Genomic DNA, 26069 nt, shown 5'->3' on the forward strand with positions numbered 1-26069 from the left:
TTATGTTGGTAAAGGGTAAAAAATCAAGTCTAGAAATATCTAGAAATAGGAGTATCGATTGCAAAAAGTCCTAGGTGAGTATTAATCTAGAAAAGGCAGAAAAAGAGCAACATTTTTGGCATCTTTCTTTGGACTGTACCACATTTTTCTATTTTTTCAATGAGCCCAAACTTGTAATATCCTTTTAACCAATACATTTCTACATTATTATCAACTTTCATACAAATATGACTTCTTTCATAATATGTAGTTTTCAATTGATGTGCTAATCAGCAAAATTTATAGCCTGCCTATGTAAATAATTTTGCTAACTACTTTCTGCTAGTCATTCTTTGAAACTCCATGAAATAAGGAAAATTTAAAAACGTTTTTTGTATTCCTTATTGAGTAGTAAATTGTTGTAATTTCTAATTTACAGTTTAAATTGAATTTCTTTTGAATACAACACATATATGTAAACATTCCTAACTTTATACTTTTCTTCTTTTTATTGTTTAGGAAAAATTCAAAGACTCCAATGAAAGTTCAACGTAAGAGGAATAATACTGGTAGAGATAAAAATAATAATAGCAACAGTAGTTCCCACAGTTTCTACTCCCCAGCAGAAGTGATCCAAAAACCTAAGGAAACAATTCAGGATGATGTTCGCAATATGGATGAAATATTCTCAAGACTTCCAACAAATTTTGAAGCATGCAGTAACCAAGACTCTTGGGGATCCGATGACTGGTATGAGCCACAAGACCAAAGGCAACCAAAGAAGAATGCCATCTTCAGTAGCACACAAAGCAACTCTTCTGATAGTGGAAGCAGTAGTGGCGATGCTTTTGAAGCGCAAGTGATTGAAATACAGCAAATGTTGAATAAAGAATCTAAAGTTAAACCCCTCTCTAGTTTGGTGTTGGTGTACATCAATAGTTTTAACACCGACAAGATTTTTGAAATGGCTAGTTTAGCGGCCGTAAAAGGATGTCAATTAAAAGACAAAGTATTACATGAGTGCTTTGCGAGAAACAATGCAGGCAAATCTTTGCTCCAAAATTTTACGGATTCGTCTAACGAAGAAAGTTCAGCTTGCAGTATTGATTTCCAAACTGAGTCATTGAGATCGTCAACATCTGAAGACTCGATAGACACTTCTTCAGAAGAGAACAGCAACTTTTATCTGCTACTAAGCCTTCAATCAGAGTTTCTGAGTATCATGACTAACGTCTTGGGACCTATTAATAATTTAAACACACAAGGTAAGTGTATCTTATTATTCACTTGCAGGGCTACCTGACATTGGCCCGCAGCAAAAGTGTATCACATTTCTAGTAAGATTTTTTATCTCTTTACTTCTCTCTTTCTCCCTCTCCCATTTCCCCCTCACCCTTCTTTCTCCTCCACCCAGCTCATTACTCAGTTTGAACACACATGTACACATATCAAGGTCTCATGTATGATATGAAAAGAAACTGGAATCTTAAAGAGATACAACCATACCAGTTATTATAGGTGCCACAGGGCTTATGAAAAAAACCCTGAAGTCCTACCTAACTAATATTCCTGGTGAACCAAGTGCAAAAGAGATACAGAGAATTACACTTAAGGGAACAATGAGGATGCTAAAAAGAGCTCTCAGTTGGGTTCAATAAAAAGCAACGCAATGTTGGCAGCTGGTTTGGCTGCCCCATACCCAGCGTTACAATTTTCAAAGGAAGAAAATTTAAAAAAAAACAAAAAAGAAACAAGGGTCTTATGAATGACATGAAAAGAAACTAAAATCTTAAGATCTCTATCATTCCAGTTATGATAGGAGCAAGTGAACTTATAAAAAAAAGAATTTCAAAAACTACCTGGCAAATATACCTTGTGAACCAAGTGCAAGAAAGATTCAAACAATTGCGCTTAAAGGGACGGTCAGAATCTTTTAAAGGTCTCTCGGTTGGAATATCTGAGATAGCAGGTGAATATTTAACATCCAGTAGAATGCTTCAACTGATAAGAAAATTTTTTAAAAAAGAGACAAAGAGAAATAACTCCTTGATAAAAAAAATCAGTTACTTCCCTTTAGTTAGTAGATCGTCATCGTATTGTATGAATCCAAAGATTCTATTGTTGGCATTGGTTTCCCTGATATTTTTCCAGTTAGTTCCCAATGTCTCTCTAGAAAATATTCTATGGTAGGGACCATGTGATGGTTACCAACATTCTAAGTGAAAGTGATTTTTGTGGAATGAACTGTATTCAAACTGAAGACACTCAGGTCGTCAGTGCATATCGTTAACCACTAGACCACTGTCAACTCCAGGTTAGTAGATAAAGTGATTTAAAAAAAAAAAAAAATCTCTCCTGAAATAATCTGCATCAGTATAGGATTAAAAAAAATGAATAATTTTCTTTCTGAATTTTAGATATTATTTATCCAGGGCAATGCTGGTCAAAAATATACTAACTTTGTGGCAGTTTGTTTTGTAGATTTTAGTTGGACATAGCCACATACATAGAGGGATTGGACCTAGTAATTTATTCTGTTCATCTGTTTGTTTGTTCACACTTTTCTCAATAACCAATCCTTGAATTTAAAAAAAATTTTTGCCCAAACATTACTCCAGGGGGTCCCGCATGTTCGGCTTGTTTCTAGTAAAAAAATAAATCAGCCTCAATGGATGTCTTCAAGAAAATAATTTTCTTATTATTGCTTTATTTTTGTTTCTGATTCAGTTCCTTATCTTTTTCAGAAAAGAACCCAGAAAAAACTGTGGACATTAAATTGGATTACAATGCTATGAAATCCCTTCACACGACATTGACCAAAATTTGCGAACCTAATAAAGGTATCAATTTTTTTATTTATTCATTATTTTTTAATATATCTTTAGCAATAAAAAAACACCTGGGAGATAATTGGAAAAAAAAAATTGGAAAGAAATCACATGCTCTTGTTATAGTTCATTTAACCAAAACAAACAGAAGAAAAATTACAGATAAAAAAAAAAATAGCCAATGAAATGGTAGCAGAATCAACAAATCACTATTCACTCAAATTATCTACTTATACTCCTATAAATTTGGGTTTTTTATGTATTGATATTCATATTAAAAACCCTTTTTTCTATTCATTTAAAAAGAAAATACAACTTTGTTATTTATGGGTCATGGAATTGCATTCATCTGCAAAAGGTTTAGCTAAATTGCATATTCTTTTAAACATTCATTTTAATTGATTCCCTATTAGTTTTTTCGGTTTTCTTATGAGATGATCATCTTTAGTTAACTGTTACGTGTAATTATATTCATGCAGATATTCTACATGATTTATACTTGAGTAATATTCGCTTAAAAAGCTTATAGAAAACACAAACTTTTTTTATATATATTTATGTAAGCATATGTATATTTGTTTAAAAATTTTGCCTACCAAACTTCTCTGTCAGTTTTTGGTCTACAAACATGAAACTTAATATATAGGGTATTCGAACTCATGAGACACTTTATATTTGGGTTTTAGCCGAGGAAAATCGGTGCAAAAGTGTGAAGATTTAAAAAAATGGAATTTGCCAGGTGAAAGTCGAACAACAGCATTACGAATATGCATACATAACATAATAGCTATTGGTTCATGTTTTAATCTTTAGCTTTGCAGCAAACATGTCCTCATAGCTCAGGCATTAACATCAAAGGAAAAAGTAAATCATAAGCTAAACATTTTGGTTTTGATTCTCAGTGGCCCATGAGTCAAAATTGAATAATTGGTACTGGGGGGGGGGGGGTCATTGAATTTTTATTTTGTCAACTGTTTCATGACTACACATGCACGAATCATTCATATAGCAGCTTCCTTAAGAATAAGAAGGGTTTTTTTTTTTGTTTTTTTTACATAGGCATCACCACATTATCAAGGCCAACAGGTCACTCAAGGATAAGGGTTAAAGAGTGTACAGTAGAAATTGGACAATATAGTAATCATTAGTAATGAAAATTTGGTAAATTTGATAACTTATATGGAACGGTTCATCAAGAACTTATTTACGTTAGACTTGAACACAACCATATTGTAGTCAGCCGGAAAGCAGGAAAACGGAAGACAATTCCACAGGCGTGCAGTTCTAAGAAAGAAGCTTTGTTCATGGAATCTACGTTTAGGTTTAGGCACAGATACAGAGTGGGGGGAATTATTGATAGTGTTTACAGCTAGACGAGTGTTTCTTGTGAAAGTTTGGCGAGGGTGGACCATAGATTGAAACTCAATCGAACACTTTCCATGAAAATAATGATACATCAGAGACAAACTCGCAACATCTCTTCTGTGAGATAGAGGTTGCAAGGAAGAGAAAAGGACATCTCCTACGAGGCTACGAAGTCTATTTTGAACTCTATCAAGGCAGGACAAGTCCTTTCTAGCAGCTCCTGCCCAGATGTGGCAACAGTATTCCATCCTTGGACGTACCTGGCTCTTATATAGATAGAGAATAGCATCAGCAGTGAGATATCTACCGGATCGATAGAAAGATCCCACCATTTTTCCAGCGGCCTTGGCAACAGATTTGATGTACGTGTTCCATTTAAGATCAGGAGTAATGGTCAAGCCCAGAAGCTTGTCAAAACTTGAGGCCTCCTGAAGACGAGAACTATTCATTTCAATTGATGCCAGATGTGGATCAGAATGTTGATGATGTAAAGAGAGAAGCTTGGTTTTAGATGCATTAAAAGTAACCAGCCACTCCTTTCCCCATTGTACTACGTGCTCAAGATCAGAGGAGAGAGAATTGGAGAGAACTTGGTCGTTTACTGTCTTAGATGTGCTACCATAAATGGTAGTGTCGTCAGCATAAATGTCTACAAATGATGTAAGGATGTAGTTTGGAAGATCATTAATGTAGATCAGGAAAAGAGTTGGGCCCAGGATAGACCCCTGAGGGACACCGGCATTAATATTATGAGCTTCTGATTTTTGCCCCTCAACTACTACTCTTATAGTGTTATAGATAATGATACTGCATCTGCTACTAATCTCTCACTCTTAGACAGGATGCAAAAGAGAATCGCCAACCTGATAGGCCCCGTACTGTCAGCTAGGCTTCAACCCCTGTCCCATCGATGAATTGTTGTATCCCTTTGCCTGTTTTATAAGTATTTTAATGGTAAGTGCTCTAACAAGCCCTTGTACCTCCTTGGCATAAATACCTCCAGCAAACTTGACAAGCAGCAAAATCCCACCCCTACACAGTAGAGATCCCCAAATGCCAGAAAGCTTTCTACTCTAATAGTTTCTTCCCCAAGACTGTGAGACTTTGGAATTTCTTTCCAGGTCCCTACTTCCCTGACTATACTGATATGCAGAAGTTCAAATGTAATGCAAACAGCCATCTTGCTGCTTAACTCCCTACATAGTATCCTTGCAAATTATGTCCCAGATAGTAGCCCCCCCCCCACATCAAAGTGGCACTATGCTTTGTTTGGGGTGAAAAAGCAATTTAAAAAAAATATATATACTTTATTTTTGTTGCTTATTACAAATAATATTTGATATAACATACAACTACTAATATAACACAATTAACATTTTGGCATGTCTATCTTTGCATCTGCATATGTACATTACTAGTTAAACAAAATCAGAACAAGATACTAAAACTTTGTATTCGTTCATGCAAAATTTTTTTTCTTTTTCAACCAACACATTTCAGGTAAAAAACATTATTACTTATATCTCACGTCGAAATTAGTAAAAATTACAAAAAAAATGATCCAGTAGACGTGCCATACGTAGTTTTAACAAAAAAAAACATCCACAATTAAGTTGTGAAATTTTGTGTTTAAAAATGGCAGACCCTTAATTTTAATCAAAGGAAATAGGTTAGTTTGTCATATTGATTTGGTCACACAACCCTTCCACATTAAAACATGCGATAAAACTCAATAATTCAATAAATTGTTTTTTTTTCTTGTAATTATTTTCCTACTGGATCATTGTTTGTAATTTAAAAATTTTTTTTACTATTTTCGACATGACATATAAGTACTTAATATTTTCACCTGGAATGTATTGGTTTAAAACAGGGGTCGCAAAAGTTCTTGAACCGAGAGCTATATTGCTGACTTTTTAGAGCTATACAGACCAAAAAAAAAAAAAAAAGTGATCTGGACATGTATTACACTGTTTTGCTAATTAGTTTTGCATTTTAGTAAAACTGGTTCTCCAAAACCTCACATTTTAACATTTTTTCTTGCATATTTTTTACGTTTTCCATAAGAGCTCTGAGGGTTGGATAAAAGACTTTGGCAGGCCAGATATGGCCTACAGGCTGTAGTTTGGAGATTCCTGGTTTAAAAGATCACCAATCTACACAAGTACCATTTTTTTGTTTGAAGGCCATTCATTTTAATTTTCATTAATTTGCAAATAATTTGTTTCATTTTCAAGTTAAAAAAAAAAAAAAAAAAAAACATTGATTACTTGAGAAATAACAAAAAAACGTCAAGATGTATCTACATGTGTTTATAGTTGTGCTTGTGTTTTTTAAGATCCTTTTTCTTTCTTGCTAAAATATGTTGTTCTTCAACGGTCATTTTAATTTTCCAGAGACCAATGACCAGAAACCAAAGAAAAAGAGTAAGACCAAAGCAAATCAACAGGTTGGATCGTCTGCACCAAACACATTCTCAAGAAAAATGTCACCAGTTGTACCATTGAGTGAAATAATGAAAGAACAGGAAACAGCAATGATTGAACTTGAACATAAGGTTTGTAACAGTTTGTAAGATCAGTTTTGCAGATCAAAACATTGAGAAAAAAAAAAAAAAAAACTAACATAAGGCAAACGATGTTAAATGTAAAAATCGAAAAAACAAACAAAAAGAAAAAAGAAAAACGAACATTAAAACTGCTTTAAAAAATCTGAAAAATAAAAACCATGTGAAAAATGGCTTAAATAAGCCTGTTTTGATATCAAAATTTAAAAAATCGGTGGGTACCCGGGTGTTTTGGGGTGTGTGTGGTTGGTCGGGAGTGGGGGTGTTAATGAAAACCTAAGAATAAGCGAAGTAAAAAAAAAACAAAAAAAAAAAAACGAACGTTACGTGAAAAATGGCTTGAATAACCCTGCTTCAATATTAAAATTTAAAAAATCAAAAAAAAAAAAAAAAAGACATCTCACACCACGATTCGAACCCAAAACATTTAGATTATGACCCAACGCTCTAACCAACTGACCTAACACGACGTACATGAAATTACAGTTCTTCAAATATTTCAACTAAATCAGATCTCGTCACTAAACCGTTAAACCAAACCGATCTCGTCATGAGAGGACGGTTTTTGCTGACATTGCACTATCGTATAATACGCTTAAACATGATATTTTAATTTATGCAGATTGTGTATGTATTATTATAGAATCAATCCTCTATTGAATATTATATATTATGAGGAATAATTTACCCAGTGAACTAATCACAAAAGAAAATTGATAATATTGATAATGTCGTTCATCAAATTCCATCTATATTTGTTTACAATATCATGTCAGCTGATATTTGGGTTTGACTATCTTAAAAATAGTCTTTCTTCTCTTATAGATAAAAAAGAATTTCTTACAGAGGAATATTTTAAGTAGAGATTTAATTTTTTTTTTCTTTTGTTTTCTATAGCTCCAAAACAATGACCAAGCTACTTGTCAGAAATTCCATAGATTATCTTTAGAGTTGCCCGGTACAGATCCAAGTGTTATAGCAAAAATCTTTGAAGAAAATAAGTAAGTTCCTTTTCTTTTGAATGTTTTTACTTTATCAACTAAAAACTGAAGAACATGTTGCTATCACTTTAAGTGGGTTTAGCACCATGACTTATCATTCATGGATTGATTTCTTTAAATATGTCGTTTTAAGCAATAACAATATTACATACTTAATTGTTACGTCAAAAATAGTAATATATCCAAAACTTATGAAAATTCATTGAGTGTAAAGTTATTTATAATTAAAAGTAATTTTTATGGAAAACTGGGTAAAATTGCATTTTTATTAGATGTTATAAAGTAGACAGTAAATAGTTTGCATACAGGAAACATAACTCTGAACACATTTTAGATTACATTTTCATTGGTGTGCAATATTTGTCATCTATAGCAATAGACATTTTTTTTTTTTTTTTACTAAAAACACAATAGCAGTTCTACTCAATGAATTTTTGTAATTTTTGGATATATTACTATTTTCGACATAACCATAAATAATTTTTTAATATTAGGGTAAAACTGATTTTAGACTTTATCATAAAGTTTGACATTTGATATCCACTGTTTGTAGACTTTCTCAAATTATTCTCTGTATTCTTCATTTACAAGGTGGAACTTGTTGCCCTAAAGAAAAAAACACTACAGCTTTATTTTAAAACTTTTATTGAAAAAAATCAATTCAGGTAACTTGATTATGTAGTAAAGCTGATATCTATTCAATGTAGCGGCCTTTAGTCTCAATCACCGCCTTGATACCGGTCTGGAACTGGGAGCATGCCTTTTCCACAAGCATCAGCAGGAGCTTGGTAAATGGCAGTGATCAGGCTGGCTTTGATATTGTGGGAGGTTCTGTTGGTGATGTTCTCAACGTGATCAAACGAAGTAGTCCAGCAGGTTCAGGGCTGGGGAGGAAGGGGGCCTAGTGAGAGAAGGGTACAAAGTCGTAGCACTCCTTCTGAAGCCAAGCCTGGGTCTCTTTGGACTTGTGGGTTGACGCGGAGTCCTGCTGCAACACCCAGAGTTTGCCAACCGCCACCTGATTGCACCAGGGGATCACCACTCTCTTCAGCACATTCAGGTACACTTTCAAGCTGACTTCAATGTGGCCCTTACTTGAAACCACACCAAAGACCATAGCCGTGGGTGGAAACTTTGTTTTCATCACCCTGGGCATGTCCCTATTATTTGTAGCAATCCATCAATGCATTTTGAGGGTGTTGGCAATGGTTCTTGTTGGATCAGTAAAGAGCATGAGTTTTACATTGGTGCATCTCCGATCCCACTCATTGAACATTGTGCCACATTCAGACATGATAAAAGGCTCCTATTGCTTTTAGGATTTGTATACAACTGACCAACTTCATGAAGATGAAGCAGAGATGGAATCATGTTGTCTTTTCTAGGGCGGCAATTTTATCGTTCCATCCTGTATAAATCTCCTACAAACATTCTCCTTTCAGTTCTTCTGTTTCAATAGTGCATTTTTTTCATCAGTTTTATTTTGCTTATTTTAACTTATTATTTATTTATTTTGCATTTTTTTTACTTATTATTTATTTATTTTGCATATTTTAACTTATTAGTTATTTATTTTGCATTTTTTTACTTATTATTTATTTATTTTGCATATTTTAACTTATTATTTATTTATTTTGCATATTTTAACTTATTAGTTATTTATTTTGCATTTTTTACTTATTATTTATTTATTTTGCATATTTTAACTTATTATTTATTTATTTTGCATATTTTTTACTTATTATTTATTTATTTTGCATTTTTTTTCATCAGTTTTATTTTGCTTATTTTAACTTATTATTTATTTATTTTGCATATTTTTACTTATTAGTTATTTATTTTGCATATTTTAACTTATTAGTTATTTATTTTGCATTTTTTTACTTATTATTTATTTATTTTGCATTTTTTTCATCAGTTTTATTTTGCTTATTTTAACTTATTATTTATTTATTTTGCATATTTTTACTTATTATTTATTTATTTTGCATATTTTAACTTATTAGTTATTTATTTTGCATTTTTTTACTTATTATTTATTTATTTTGCATTTTTTTCATCAGTTTTATTTTGCTTATTTTTACTTATTATTTATTTATTTTGCATATTTTTACTTATTATTTATTTATTTTGCATATTTTTACTTATTTATTTATTTATTTTGCATATTTTTACTTATTATTTATTTATTTTGCATATTTTTACTTATTATTTATTTATTTTGCATATTTTTACTTATTTATTTTGCATATTTTTTACTTATTTATTTTGCATATTTTTTACTTATTTATTTTGCATATTTTTTACTTATTATTTATTTTGCATATTTTTACTTATTATTTATTTATTTTGCATATTTTTACTTATTATTTATTTATTTTGCATTTTTTTTACTTATTATTTTTGCATATTTTTACTTATTATTTATTTATTTTGCATATTTTTACTTATTATTTATTTTGCATTTTTTTTACTTATTATTTATTTTGCATTTTTTTTACTTATTATTTATTTATTTTGCATTTTTTTACTTATTATTTATTTTGCATATTTTTACTCATTATTTATTTATTTTGCATTTTTTTTACTTATTATTTATTTATTTTGCATATTTTTACTTATTATTTATTTATTCTGCATATTTTTTACTTATTATTTATTTATTTTGCATATTTTTTACTTATTATTTATTTTGCATATTTTTACTTATTTATTTATTTTGCATATTTTTTACTTATTATTTATTTTGCAGCTATCATATGCACAGAACACTTACTGCATTAAAAGGTCAATCACAGGAAACTAACATTGACTGGAGATGTACTTCCAATAATCCGCCCACACCAAGTCAAAATAATGTAAGTTCATTTTAATCAAATATCGAAGCCCAGCAATTTACTTTTAGTAAACTCTTAGAAAAACTTATATTTATTTCTCACACAAAATAAATCCATTGTTTAACCATCATTCACATTTATCGACTTTCATTTTCACACAGATTTTGATGTATTATAATACTTCTGATCCTTTCATGACTTCTTTCTGAAACGTTTCTTGTTTTCCAACATATGCACTATGCATATTTCTGCAATGCGTATTAGCTAACCTACCCACATCAATGTTTAATTAAATTGTTGACAAATCATTGCAATATATATATATATTAAAATTAACCAAAATAGATTAGTAGAAAATATCCAGAACCACATGAGTAATGTATAATATATCTAAAAAAAAATGTATATATGTTAATGTAAAAATTTCCATCCGTGTTTGTTTACAATATCATGTTAGCTGATATTTGGGTTCAAACCAAAGAAGGCATATTGTCATTTGGAATCTAATGGTCTACTACTTTAGATTGTGTCGATTAACTAGGAATTGTCTTAAACCAGAGGAAGACAGTTATGTTTTTGCAGATGGGAGTAAATTTAGCTGGGATTTACAAGATGCATGGTGAAGTGACAAGATAGGGTAGTGGTTGTAATATATATATATATATATATATATATATATTACAACCACTTGATGAACACATAATATGGTTTGTTCCTTTTTATTTTCTCTATTTTGTCGGAATACTATTTCCATTATTTTCATCATATATATATATATATATATTAATAATTATTTTTATACCTACAGATACTAGTGTTTTATACTTTCATAATCATCAGTGTAGGAAATGATAATTATTACTAGTCGAATAATTCAGACCCAGTCACAAATTCGATCTTTGACTGTATTGGCTAGGATCTTACCTCTAGGCCATCAGTAATTTTCACATGAATTCAAGGAAATTAAACACCTATGAATAAATGTTTGTTATCTTCCTCGTTAAATTCTCTAATTTTATTTCTAACTTGCAGAATACATCTCTGAAAATAATGAGCAAGATTTATAATTGGTTGAAAGTTTCAGAAGACAACGAACAAGAAAAGTGTGAATTTTATGAGGTACTACTCAAAGACAACATAAAACAAAAGAATTTGTATAGTAATGGGTCCTTTTCTTCGGCTGCAAATTATTTTGCACAGCAGGTGAGATAATGTTTTTGTTGTTTTTCTTTTTAAAAATCTTTTTTTATTGCTTGTGTTTTATTATCAAAAGGAAATAGTCATGATGTTGTTGTTTCCAAAGCAAACAGAATCGCTTTATTTTAAAATTCTATGGGTAAAATTCTATGGATAAAATTCTATGGTAAATTGCTGTCAAACCAAAGTAGGGCATGGATGGAAATTGAACTGTATGAAACAAACAGTCGAAACGGCAAAACGGCAGAAGCAAGCACGTAATGAATTTTTTTAAAAAACTGTACATTACGATTGTAGCTGAGACACTAGTGTGATGTTTTCAATGTTGAATGATAGGAAGTAAAATCAAAAGGAAAAAATATAACAAAAAAAAGATAAGTTTATCAGTAGAACAAATATGGGAAGAAGGTGTTCACCAAAGTAGACAAAAGGAAGCTGAAGCTGATAGGATTGTTAATCAAGATGTGGCAGATGACTGGAATAAAGGATCGGTCAGTGACTTTTGCTGCGGTTAGGGACAGTTGGAAACGGTTTAGGACTGTTTTAGGTTTGTGACGGTTGACGGCAGAGTTGAGGACAGTTGTAAGTTTTTTACACAGGAATCACATTTTTAAGAGATCAAGATGAACTAACATCAACTGACAAATATGGCCTTGACAGAACATAGATGGGGATCTTAGCGTGTAGAAGTTTGATGGTGTCACACACTTACACTGCAACTGATATTTGCAGAATGTGTTGTAGTTTGTGTTTTTTATTTTTGTTTTATTTTTATACTTGCGAAACCCATGCATGGCCAGAAGATGAAAGAAAAGAAGACCATAGCACACAACGTTGGATTTGTCAAGCGGGGGATGAGGGGGGGGGGTTAGCACGCCATAACCTAACATGAATAAACTGAAGGCACAAATAAGTAAACTGGAAATGGATGCTGTATTGTAAAGAAAAAACACAATGTAGATATCGAAACCAAACATACAGTGAATACATAGCCAAACACAAACTTCAAACATTACAACATGATGTCATAGCAATGATATCATAAAAAATTGAATACAGCAATGATATCATAAAAAAATGAATACAGCTGAAACAGCACAAGTGTATGTGTTACATTTGTAAAAATATATGCACATATTACATGGGTTTTTATGGTAATCTGAAAAAAAAAAAAACATAGAAAAGAATGAATCTATAACTAAATATTTAGAGGTTTTAAAAAAATAATCAGAATCCAGTATTATATTGGAATCGATAATTTAGAACAGAATCAGTAATTGTATCAGAATGAAGCAAAATATTGGAACTGTCCTATCGCTGTTGTTTACACACGTGCCACATAGGTGACCATCGTGAATTACTTTGCTCTATAAGCACCTCTTCGTCACCATTATTCCAGAGAATGCAGCAGGACATCCAATGAAAAAAGATTTTCACAAAGTTTTAAGTTTATTTTCTTATTTTGTCAAATGTTGTATTATTTATTTTCTAAAACTCAGACCTGCAACAGATAGTGCTAAACATGAACGGACTTTGAAGTGTAAGATTGAACATGGTTGAGATACCAAAACCAAACACAGAACGCTTTTTTGAGTGGTGTGCCATTAAATAATCATTCTTTGTATAACTAAAGAAGAAAAAGAACACAGAATATTGATTGTTCCAATTGATGCGGATTATTGCAACAGTGTATTTCTTGTGGAATTCCTATTTCCTTAACCTTTTATGGCCTGGTTGAGCTAATTCGGTCGGTCGTAAATAAATTAATACAATGACATAAATAAAGTGGGAATTGATTCAAACATGACTTGTACATATAAGTTCAGTATCTGAGTAAATGCCATACACCTCCAGATTGCAACTGTCCATTGCTTATATTCAGTATGCTGCCATTTAAAATTAACAATAAATATATTTTTAAATCATCTACATCAGAAAGAGTTAAAGTAGCTCTCAAACTTCTTGCAGATTGATCCATATGTTCCGATCACAACTGGTATCATTTTCTTGTCTCAGTTTGATTTGTATTAATCAAAACTAGCAGGACCTGTGGAAATTCCACAGCAGACTCTTTCATATGTAATATATTGATGTTGGCATTCTGTAGATGTTCAGCATAAATGGAGACGCCCTGATATTATTGTAACTATTTTATTAAAAATGCAAAAGTATTTATCTAAGCTAGCAAGGATGGCCATTGTATCCCGGTCATAAATTATGCTTAAATATGATATTTTAATTTGTGCAGATTTCGTATATATTATTATACAGTCAATTTTCTATCGATTCTTATATATTATGAAGTTGTGATTTCAAAAATAAAAAAATATATATCCATAGGATTTGAGTGCATCAGCTTGAATCAAATCCAAAACTTATGAAGAAAAATATAAATATTTATATATATATATGTAACTTGGGTTCCTTTAGCTACAATCAAAACCGAAACCAAAACATATGAAGAATTCTTGGTAAAATTATTTATTACAAGAAATGGAAGATCATAACAATCAAACAACAGAAGAAAAAAGATGTCAGCATAACACACAAAATAAGACACACGCTATCGTATTAATATATAGATCAGATTTTTTTTTACTAGTGAGTTCATTACCTATGAAGGCCAAGAACCACTAAAGCATGAATATTTTTTCAAATTCCTTTGGATCATGATCATCAAGTGACATTTGCTACCTTGTTTCGATTTTCCAATTTTCACCATTAAACATGCATTGATTGAATGGCTGCATCTTAACATTCAAATTCCTTTCTTTTTTTCAGGTCAGTGAATTACATCAACAGATGAAAAGTGCAAGATTTAATGCTCTGAAACAAGAAGCAGCATCTAAGTACGTAATGTATTTGTTTTTATTTTAATTTCCTCGAGAAGTATCTACTACCTTGCACGCATTCAGTTATGCAAAGTGAACTTTATAAGTTACAGAAAACTAAGGATTTATCGTCTCATATGTTCCTCCGGTTCTTCCAAGCAGTAATTTAGTCTAATAATTTTATACCAGTTGCGACAACAACATATGTACTAGTGTAGGAAGATTATTCAACTTTATTATTGAATATTTAGAGATTTATAAAGTATTGGAATCAGGAATTTAGTACAGAATCTGTAATTGTATCGGAATCAGGAAAAAAATTGGAATCGTCCCATCACTAGTATGCGTATATTCACAAAAGTTTTCACCTTTGTCTTTTTTCACTCTTTTTTTTTTGACCCGTTTTTCTCTTTATTCCTTCTGCTGTTGGCATTTTCAAACTAGCAATACTTTTTTTATATATAGGAGTCACCACTTATCAAGGCCTGGAGGCCATTTGAGGATAAGGGTTATTGCATGTACAGTAATCAATGGGATAATATTGTAGTAATCATTAGTAATGGAGATTTGGTAAATTGGATTACTTAAGGGGGTGGTTTATCAGGAATTTGTTTATGTTGGACTTGAAGACATCCAAGTTGTAGTCAGGTGGGAAACAGGCAAACGGAAGAGAGTTCCACAGGCGTGCAGTTCTAAGAAAGAAGCTTTGTTCATGGGATCTACGTTTTGATTTAGGCATAGATAAAGAGTTCATGGAATCTACATTTAACCTAAAAATCATGTCTCTTTCTATATCTTCTAGTATTATATAAAAAGAATTTTGTATGCGAGTTTGTTCCTTATGGACTCAGAAATGGCTGGGCCGATTTTTTTTTTTTTATTATTTCACACTAAGGTACTTGATGTATTTAGGCGTGTTCTTGTATAGGTTTTGTATCGGAATGTGTCCAATAAATATCGAAAATCCATAATCAAAAAAATCCGATTAAATAAGGAAGTCTGATTTTGACCAAAATTAACACTTTTATACAACCTAACTTCACAAATGCATTTTAGAAGTTTTATCACTGCACAAGCAGAAAGGCCCAGCCTATAAAAACTACTATAGATTCTTTTATAAGATTGGGGGAGATTCAAAATGAATATTTTAAAGTACAATTGAACCATGATACTTGACTTTTGTACGTTTAACTTTAATTCAAGTGATTATGTAAAAAATAATTTCATAAAATCAACAGTTGGTTCTTTAATAAGACTGGGGTGCATATAAAATGAAGATTTCTGTTTATGGCACAATTGAACCATGATACTTGACTTTTACATTTTAAATTTAAGTGAAGCCATAATTTACAGATGATTTAAAAAAATCAGCTGTAGATTCTCTACAGTGCAATGTATTGTGGACTAAGATATTGCAGTGAGGCATGCTTCCTCCTGGTACATTGCAAGGGTGAGATCCCTAACTCGAGCAGGTAATCAAACGATTTGATTAAAAAATGGGCAATTTCACTGATATCAATGACAAAAAAGTATGAGAGGGTGGAACATTTGTTGATCCTTATTCAATCCCGAACAACGTCTGGTCTCCCTATTAGTGTGTGTATTGTATGCACAGGATTTACTCCTAAATTAACAGATATGAATTTTGGAACAAGGGTGTAAGGGATCGTAATATTAGCCTTATTTAGTTTAATTTAGTTTTATGTAAAGAGGAGGCAGTAGTCCTTTGTTAAATTCAGATATGTACAAGTTTTGTAAACTTTTAATAAGAGACTAAAGACCAATTAATAAATATTTAACAAATTTCAGTTTCTTCAGAGTACTCCATTTTAAAATTCATATATTTTAGATGTGCATTAAATTTAATCCATATTCATTAGATAACATTTAAATCAGATTCCTTGAATTTCAATTTCTTAAAATTCTTTAAGTTTAAGTCTTAAATTTAAAAGCATTTTCTAGAATGAAAATTGTATAATCGATTTTGATAAAAATTGGAATAAGGATTTTAGACAAAAGGTTTATAACATTTTATCTTCATTTTAATCATGGTATGAGGGCATAATTGTGCAAAATTATTTTTAAAAAATTAATTTTACCCAGCTCAGGACAGATATATATATATGATACTAAAAATGCCCGAATTGCTCTTTTTATTTCAAAAAGCCTTTGCCATTATGATTCTAAAAATGTTTATTTTTGTATGCAAGAAAGAGACAAAATGCCTGCATTTTGAAACCAAGAAAAATTTTGCATTTCTTTGATTCTTAGATGTATCTCTTTTGAGGATCAATGAGAAATACGAATAGAACTAAGAGAAAATACTTGTTTTATTTTTATTTATTTTTTTTTAAATAAAAGTAATACATTTTTTTAGGATCAAAGAAATCCATGCTTTTCAATTAATTTGTCAAAATGCTTTGGTTGCTATGAAGGGAAATGGAGGTAGAAAAGCTCGGCAACTTCACGTTGAATTGATGTGTTATTGGCATATTTATTACAGATCCTAAGCATATTGTAAAGACCAGTGAGGAGATTGTAGACCAAAATGAGATCACCACATATTCCTTGACTCAAGTTTCTTGAGTCACCTTTTACAAAGACAAGAAGTTTTTTTTTTTTTTTGTTTTTTTGTCTATAATCCAAACTGTTTTTTGTGGAGTTTAAAGAGAAATATCGTTAATTTAGGATAAAAGAGAAACATTGATTCCGGGTGGACGGGTATTTTTTTTAATCAATAAAAAAAGGGAGGGGGCTAAATTTGCCTTTAATTTTAAAAATGGTCTATATTTCTCTCTGATCCTAAAAATGTACTTCTGGTTTTTGAGAAATTTTTCAAGTTATCTCCAAAGTGACTTGTATTTATTTTTTGCTTGGCATGATTGAAAATGCTATTTATTTTCTAATTAATATTTTACAGATTAAACCATACTAACTACAATAGAATTGACCTCCATGGCTTGACCAAACAAGAAGCTAATTTTCTTGTAAAAGAATGCCTCAATGATTATTCAGAAGGTGAGTTAATTTATTCATGCACATAAATGTTGTTGTTTTTATTTTAAATGTAAATATGATCGATGAACTATTTAGATTCATTGGATTACTGTTCTCATCTTGAGTGTGATTTTCCAACCTTCTCTAGGTGTATCTTGTCGAATTAGGGAATTTTTCTGTTAAACTTTGGAATTTTGAACGGAACCCTTTATTTACTTCACAGGTTGCATGCTCTTGTTCCGTCAGCTATGACTGAACAGAAATCCTAAGAAATTCGCAATTGTATTTTTCGGTCACCCACATTGAGAATTGAACCTTCAATTTTCAGGAGAATATCACTTTTACAATTGATTTTTCCAAGTACTCTAACCACTGTGCCACAGGTCCTTGTGGGTTACATTGACCGAAATGTTGTGAGAATCACACTCAAGATGAGAACATTAGTCTGATGAATAATAATACGAATAACCAATCCTCATCTCAAAAATTCAGGACCGTCATGATCGATGAATATAATTCTTATTTACTTGCCTCCGTATAAGATCAATGTGAAATCCAGCTCTTTTAAAAGGACACTCTAGGTTGAGTTTAGAAAGATTTCTACTTACCTGATCAAGGACAGAGAAGATGAAGTATAATATTAGAACAGACACTACACTTGCTTTTAGCCAAACACTACAGCGGACTTATGAAACTTAAATTGTGTTCACTTAACTGTAAAATAATTGTTCAAAAAAAGAAATTTGCTAATACTAGTGTACACCCCACTCTACCTTACGATAAACTTATGCTTCACTAGTGTTTATTGTTTATTAGATATATTACTAAAACTGATGATAAACAGTGACAATAGAATCCAAACTGACATCGAGAAAAGCTGGAAACTGAAGAATTTCAAATACCTTGGAGCGAAAGTTTCAAATGAGGTGTCCAAACCTGAAGTATTAGCTAGAATTGCAATAACAGCTGCAACACTGGTTAAGTTGAACATCATTTGGAAGGACAAGGCAATCAAGCTCAGCTCAAAGAAGTTTTGAATCATAAAAGTTTGCAGACGAAGAGCAAAATTCCATGTAATATGTATTTGTAAAAAAAGGAAAGACAATATTTAAAAAAAAAAAAGATTTTTTTTGTTAAGTTTAAACATTTGTTATGTATTTAGTATGTTAATAAAAACAAAATGGATGCAGCTTTATGTCTTACCCAGGATGATCACTTTGTTCCCAATTAATGTGAATTAGACTTTTTATCTGATCTGCTGACAATAAAGTTGTTTAAAGTTAAATTTCAACAAGTTACAAAATGTTTTAGTTTGACTTTTTTCTTGCCAGTTTTGTGAATATATTGATTATATTTTGCTCTGATTCCATTTAGTTTACAATAATGGATTTCTTTTTAACTTTTTTCTTATGAAATGATACTTAATATCTATATGTTTAGATCTTTGGTGAATTACTAGGTTTTGTGCCAAGTCTATGTTCGTTTGGTTATCACAATTACGTTGGGGTTTTAGTTAATTCTGACTTTAAAACAGTTTTTAGAATGGCCTTTATAAATAGGACCTCTTGAGTAAAATGAGAGAGCGCTACAAATTCAGTTTCACAAATGTGTAATGCTCACTTGGAAATGTAGAGACTCAATGCCTCTACCCACTACACCATAAGCCCCAAAGGTTCCAGGTGAGCATTCTCTGAAGATAGTGGTTTCAATCTTACCCAAGACGGCCAGAGGATTAGTTGGTCAAAACGTGGTAAGACAACAGCTATGGAGGACAGTAATTGCTGGAGATACAGTTATAAGATTCAGCATTCCTATCTAGTTGAGTTTAATCACTTGAAGAAGGCCAGAGGAGGAGTTGGCCGAAATGTGGTGAAACAACAATGACTATGAAGATGAGGATAACAGTTTGCAAAAAGAAAAAAAAACGAATGCACAAATTATGAAGCCTCATCTCAAAGGATTCCAAAAGTAACCCGTCCCTCTCAAAAAATAATTCTTTTATTTTTGTTGTTTTCATATATATATATATATATATATATATATATATATATATATATATACAACAGATTTGTGTATAAATTTATATACATATATATATGTGTGTGTGTATGTATTTTATTTTTCAGCCTTAAAAAAATCCACTTCAATGAAGAAGAATTTGATTTTCATTACTGGAAAAGGAATGAATAGCAAAAATAAAAAGCCAGTGTTGAAACCTTACGTTGTTTCCATTTTGAAAAAACTTCACTATACGTAAGTAATTCAGTTTGATTGTCTTCCTTCATTAACGTTGTTTTATAAATGTCATAAGCTCCTTTTGAATAGTCATTTTATTTGGATTCTTCAAACTACTATCCTCATCTTGAGTATTATTTTCACAACATTTCAATCAATTGTAACCTCCGACCTTCTTGAGGTGTATCCTGTCAAACTCTGTAATCTTTCTGTTGAACTTGTGAATTTGCACAGAATTTCAAGCAAGGTAGCATGCTCTCATTCTGTCAGCCTTGACTGGATAGAGGTTGTAAGTAATTTGCAATTGTATTTTGAAGTGTCGCTCGCACCAAGAATTGAATCTTCATCCTCCAGAAGAGTGTAACTGAATTTTTACCAAGTACTTTATCCGCTACGTCATGGGACCGAAACATTGTGAAAACATCACTCAAGATGAGAACAGTAGTCTGAAGAACTCAAATAATACAAATAATTAATCCTCATCTAAAAAATTCTTTATGAATAGCTTTCTCTTTAATACTAAATAAAATGAAAGCATTCTAATTAGTTTAAGCTAAGTTCAATCACACCTTGCAGTATCTTTTAGTAAATGTCGAAAATGCCATGGATCATGACTCAACCCAAACTTGTGTAATAGATATCCAGTCTGGAGAAGCCTTATACTATATTATTGCTGTGCTAAAAAGAAAGACGACAAGCACTTGTGTATAAATTGGTGTTGGAATGATAAATCAGAATCAGAAATTGGAAAAATCAAAACTTTTTGGAATGTTGATATCAGAATCAAGAATTTGTGTTGATTTTCCGATGCCAAAATGATTCCTTTGATTTTGTTTCATTTGATTTTGTTCAAAACAAAATCTTCCATTGCACTTTTTTTTTTTTTTTTTTTTTTTTTTTATTACATTTTCACCCCAAACAAGGCACATTGCCACTTTGGTGTAGGGGGCTACTATCAGGGGAAACATCTACTGGGGTACTATGTAGGGATTAGGGCAGCGAGATGTTGGTTCACGTTGCACTTGAACTTATGCATGTCAGTACAGTTGGGGAAGCAGTGACCTGGAATGGAATTCCAAAGTCTAGCAGTTAAGGGAACAGCGAGGATACTAAAAAGAGCTCTCGGTTGGTTTCAATAAAAAAGCGGGGCAATGTTGGCAGCTGGTTTGGCTGCCCCATACCCAGCATTACAATCTTCAAAGGAAGAAAATTTAAAAAAAAAAAAAAAAAAGTAGTAATAATAAATATTTATTGATTTAAAACTAAAATCCATAGATCACCACTCATGAGCGTGTTTTTACATTTGAGAAAATATGTGCACATTTAACATGAGTTTTTACGGTAATCAGGAGAAAAAAATAACAACTTTATAGTTAAATATTTAGATGTTTATAAAGCATCGGAATCTGTAATTGTATCAGAATTGGGGATTTACTACATAATCGAGAAAAATATTGGAATCATCCCATCACTAATATAAATATAATTTTTTTAGTTGCGATAAATGAACAGACTGATTGAATCATAGCAGTTTAGAGGACACAAACGCAGAGTCGAAATCTCAGATTCCCTTCCCATTTAACTGGTTAATATTACACGTTTCGTATGGCATAATCACGTTGACACACCAGTTACCGTTAGATCACTAAAGCTAAGTGACATTGAACCTGGTCAATACTAAAATGAGTTACCATTTGGGGTATATCAGATGGATGTGTTCTCCACTTATCTTGGTATTGTTTCCAGTTATCCTGGATTTTTCCTTGCCACTGGAATCAAGCAGTAATAACTTAAGGCATGTGTGGTTGGAGATAGCGCAACTCTTGCTTCACAATTACATGCACAGGCACCCTTGCAGGAAGTATCCATTGTCAAGACTGAACGGAGACTATGAATAACACTTTTGTTCGTCTGCATATCATCCACTGCCTCATCAATTCCAACATGTTGCAAGCACAACTTCCAGGTGTGTGTTGTTTATTTAACAATGCATTTCTTCCCATTTTATACATATTACCTTGTTGCTCTCCACCTGATGGATATTTTTCTTCCATCCGTACAGGTTGCATCTCTGTTTTACCATGTTAATATCTCATTTATTTCACCTTTTATGCAATTATTAAGGACACAAAAAGATGGATGCCTTTATATATTCTTTTTAAACACAAATTCCATGAACAAAGTTTCTTTCTTTAGAACTGCTCACCAGTAGAACTCAGTATCATGGGCCTGCTTTCCAACTGACTACAGCATGGTTGTCTTCAAGTTCTTGTTGAGCTGTCCTATTAAATAATCGAATTCTATCCAATTTCTGTCAAAACTGATCGGCTTACACTCATTTAACCCTTATCATCAAGTGGCCTTCAGATCTTGATAAGTAATGCTTTCCTTGTAAAAAAATTCAATTTTTCCTTGTTTGGAAGTTAGATGTTTTCTGATGCTATGCAAAGTTGATTCTCCAATTTTCATGGTTCAGGTAGTCAGCTGTCTCCAAATTCCACTCTTTATGATCTTATCAAATCATTCCATCCAAGTTTTCCTTGGCTGGCCAGCCTTTCTGCGATTTAGTACATCCATGCTTCTGCAACAGTTTATCCAGGAGAATAAATTGTTCACATAAGCATACCAGTGCAATCGATTCATTGTTAGGATAACCTTTAACCTTCATGATGAGCAAGTATTATATTTTCAGCAAATCTTCTAATCTGATGTGATTGTTTGCATTAGATTTCACTTTCTTTTTTTTTTTTTCTTTTTTTTAACTCTTGTGAACCCAAACAAGGCATATTTCCACTTGGATGCTTGTGGCTACTATTTTGGGCCCATATTTACAGGAAACTCTGTAAGGAGATGAGCGAGACGTTGGTTTAAGATTACATTTATACTTCTGCATGTCAGTACAGTGAGGGAATTCTAAAGTCTAACAGTCTGAAGTTATCAGAGTAGAAGACTTTCCGGCATCTATGGACCACTACAGTGAAAGGGTGGGATTTTGTTGTTAAACAGGTTTGTCAAGGGGATACAAGTGTAATGAGTTCATCAGGGCACATTCCATAAAAATACTTGTATAACAGGCACAGGAATGCAACATTGCGACGATGGGGCAGTCGTTGCAGCTGATAGTGTGGAATCTATTAGGTTGGAGCCCCCTTTTTGGACCTTGTCTAAGAGGGAGAATCAAGTGGTGAATAGACTAGCCCAGATAAAGCAACAATATTCAATGCATGGACGAATTATGGCTTTGTAAAGTTACAGGATACTCTTAAATGTCAGTAATTTTCTAGAATGGTAGAGGGGACCCACCTTTGCAGCAGCTTTTGCAACGTCCTCAATGTATTTGTTCCAATTCATGTTGCCTGTGAATATTAAGGCAAGGAGTTTGAACAAAGAGCTCTCAATAGGGTATTATTTGTCATGGCTATCGGTGGTTGAGAAGGTTTCTTGTAATTGTTAAAGGCAAGAAGCTTAGTCTTGGTAGCATCAAGTGTTACCATCCATTTACGGCTTGATTCCACTATGGACTGAAGGTCGTTTTATAAGGATTGAAAATCCATCTGATCATGGATCTGTCATTGCACTGCATTTTGGTGAAAAAAGGTTGGCTGAGGTTCCAGCATGATGCTCCTAATACAGTTGCTATACGACTTACGTTAGATGTTAGAGCAGGGCATGTTGTGATGTTATCCGAAGCAAGAGCTCACAAAATTTCACCCAAGTTGCCTTCATTCTTATGGCCATACTAAGTTCACATTCAGCATATCTATATAATTATAAAACTCTGGACCATCCAGGCTTGCTTGCTTGAAGCTTGTTTTTGACTATTGGATGATTCAATCTTCTAAAAAAGAGATGACAGGTGAATTTAACTAAAGCACTCAACTAGCATCTATGCAATGTTCACAACTTGCACTCATGCGAACACTCTAGATTGTCAAAATGTATTCACCCGAATTCAGCGTTTAATAGTTCTTAATTCCCTTTGTTCCCATAGCAATTGTTTGGTAGCTCTGAGGTAGAGGCTTTTCGAATCTCATGACCGGCAGAAATTGTTATTCCTACACTGTTGATTGCATAAGCATGAAACATAAGTATCTGTTGGTATAAAAAAGAATTAATACTTAACTTTATATGTGTGTGTATGGGCATGGCTCAGAGACTAAGTAATGAAGGTGGAGAGTTGTATGTTTTGGTTTCGATTCTAGCTGATGGCACCCAAGTCATATTTTCTTTTTAGTTTTAATCTCAATACTATATATTAGGTTCAATATAATAATCAAGAGAGATTGTCTCTATATTAATAAATATGTAATCAGCATGAATTAAAATGTCATATTTAAGCATATCTTAAAACTGGGCAACACCGGGCAGCTTGCTAGTTAACAAATAATATTTGATGGTGTTATTATTATTGCATGTTTAAAATTTATTAAACCTTGTGAAAAAATTTTGAATTGTTTGTAAAAAGAAATTTTAAAATATTGTATTGTTTGTAAAAAAAATTTTTAAATGTATTATTTGTAAAAAAAATTTTAAATGTATTATTTGTAAAAAATGTTTAAATATTGTATTATTTGTAAAAAATGTTTAAATATTGTATTATTTGTAAAAAATGTTTAAATGTATTATTTGTAAAATAAAATGCAAAGTATTGTATTTTCTCTTCTTTTCCAAGTTTAACCTTTCCTTATTTTTTTCTTTCAGATGTACAGAAGATGGTGGAGTGGTCAAAGTTTTACTGTGATAGCAAAATGCATCATGACTACTGTCTTAAGATAATATATTACATATATATTTTTTGGATTTTGGATTTTCTTCAATAGTGCTCAAAACCTGAGTACACTTGGTGATAGAAAATCTGATGGCAAGTAAGCCACCCAGAAACGTTTATATTTCATTCTAAAAGGAATTCATCAGCCTAAATGTAGCCTGACAAATTACCATGAGAATGAAGCATGTTCCTGTGTAGCATAGTTGCCATTAGTATATTTCTATACTACTAAGCTCTGCTCAGTATTTAAGCACTTTAAAGTAAAAAACCAAAAATATATACATATATTATCTTCATATACATACATATATATGTATATACATGTGGCAAGTGAGCTACATGGAAATATCAGTTTGCTTCCTAAAGAAAATGACATCGCCTAGCTAAATATTTTTATTCATGAGATAAGGTTAATATAGTCATGGAATTTCCATTCAAGTAAAAAAAGAAAAATTCCAGCGAATTTTTGCTCTCAATTTCATTTCATCTATTATCAGAATTACGGTTTCGATGAACTCTACTGTTTTCATTCCATACAACCTGAATGGCCGAATGAAAGTTAATTCATCCAGATTTTCCTGTCACATCTTCTGTAAATAGTCATCACATCTTTCCATTTTTTTTTTTTAAATAGAGATGTGAGCTGAATTTAAACCTTGTGTTTTTCTACCTTGAAGTGCTTTGCATGAAATATTCATTGAATTTGCTTTGTTATTATTTGTTGTTTGTATTCGTTCTTTGATGCATGTTTTGTGCTGTTGTAAAGCCTCTAGACTATTAATTTTATCTAAAAGAAAATAATAATCGATAAAAGCAAGCGTGTGTGTGCATATATTAATGTGATGAGTCTGTGTATATATCTATATATTAAAGTGATGTGTGTATGTATTTATGTTAAAGTGATGTGTGTATATATTTATATTAATGTGATGTGTGTGTGTATATATATATATTAATGTGATGTGTGTGTATATATATATATATATATTAATGTGATGTGTGTGTGTGTATATATATATTAATGTGATGTGTGTGTATATATATATATATATATATTAATGTGATGTGTGTGTGTGTATATATATATATATATATATATGGGTTATATATGAAATTAAGATTTGTGTGTGTGTATATATGAGATATATTACATTTTTATATATTTATGAGATATATTTTTATATGTATTTGATATATTAAATCTATATATATATATATATATATATATATATATATCTGCGGATACTAAATTCTCCAGGACTAGAAAGTTCATCCAGTAATATATATATATATATATATATATTACATTACATATAGTCACTGTTCACATAGATGATTTGAATGGCTGTGTATATTCTGTTTCAATGGATGATGTCATTATGTTACTTAATTATTTATGGCATCATAACATATATCCCACAATGTATCCACCTATTTTAGTGCATGAGGTCATTCCTTTATGATT

The 26069-nt window shown here is 31.6% G+C and overlaps 1 protein-coding gene across 2 annotated transcripts in view; it reads left to right on the plus strand.

Annotated features, from left to right (window-relative positions):
• Positions 1 to 24708, plus strand: part of LOC145254689 (uncharacterized) — a 123795-nt gene extending 99087 nt beyond the window's left edge. For both annotated transcript variants that reach the window (XM_080113351.1, XM_080113359.1), the window contains 10 exons: positions 499 to 1244; positions 2724 to 2819; positions 6569 to 6729; positions 7636 to 7739; positions 10492 to 10597; positions 11609 to 11779; positions 14555 to 14622; positions 17525 to 17622; positions 19728 to 19854; positions 24538 to 24708. In XM_080113351.1, the coding sequence (XP_079969477.1) occupies positions 499 to 1244; positions 2724 to 2819; positions 6569 to 6729; positions 7636 to 7739; positions 10492 to 10597; positions 11609 to 11779; positions 14555 to 14622; positions 17525 to 17622; positions 19728 to 19854; positions 24538 to 24577 (1717 nt within the window). In that variant the 3' untranslated portion in view covers positions 24578 to 24708. The remainder of the gene's footprint in view (positions 1 to 498; positions 1245 to 2723; positions 2820 to 6568; positions 6730 to 7635; positions 7740 to 10491; positions 10598 to 11608; positions 11780 to 14554; positions 14623 to 17524; positions 17623 to 19727; positions 19855 to 24537) is intronic.
• Positions 24709 to 26069: the final 1361 nt, after the last annotated feature.

The sequence above is a fragment of the Euprymna scolopes genome, chromosome 3 (genome assembly GCF_053919585.1).
Source record: "Euprymna scolopes isolate OS-2025 chromosome 3, ASM5391958v1, whole genome shotgun sequence".
In the NCBI taxonomy this organism is placed as follows: Eukaryota; Metazoa; Mollusca; class Cephalopoda; order Sepiida; family Sepiolidae; genus Euprymna; species Euprymna scolopes.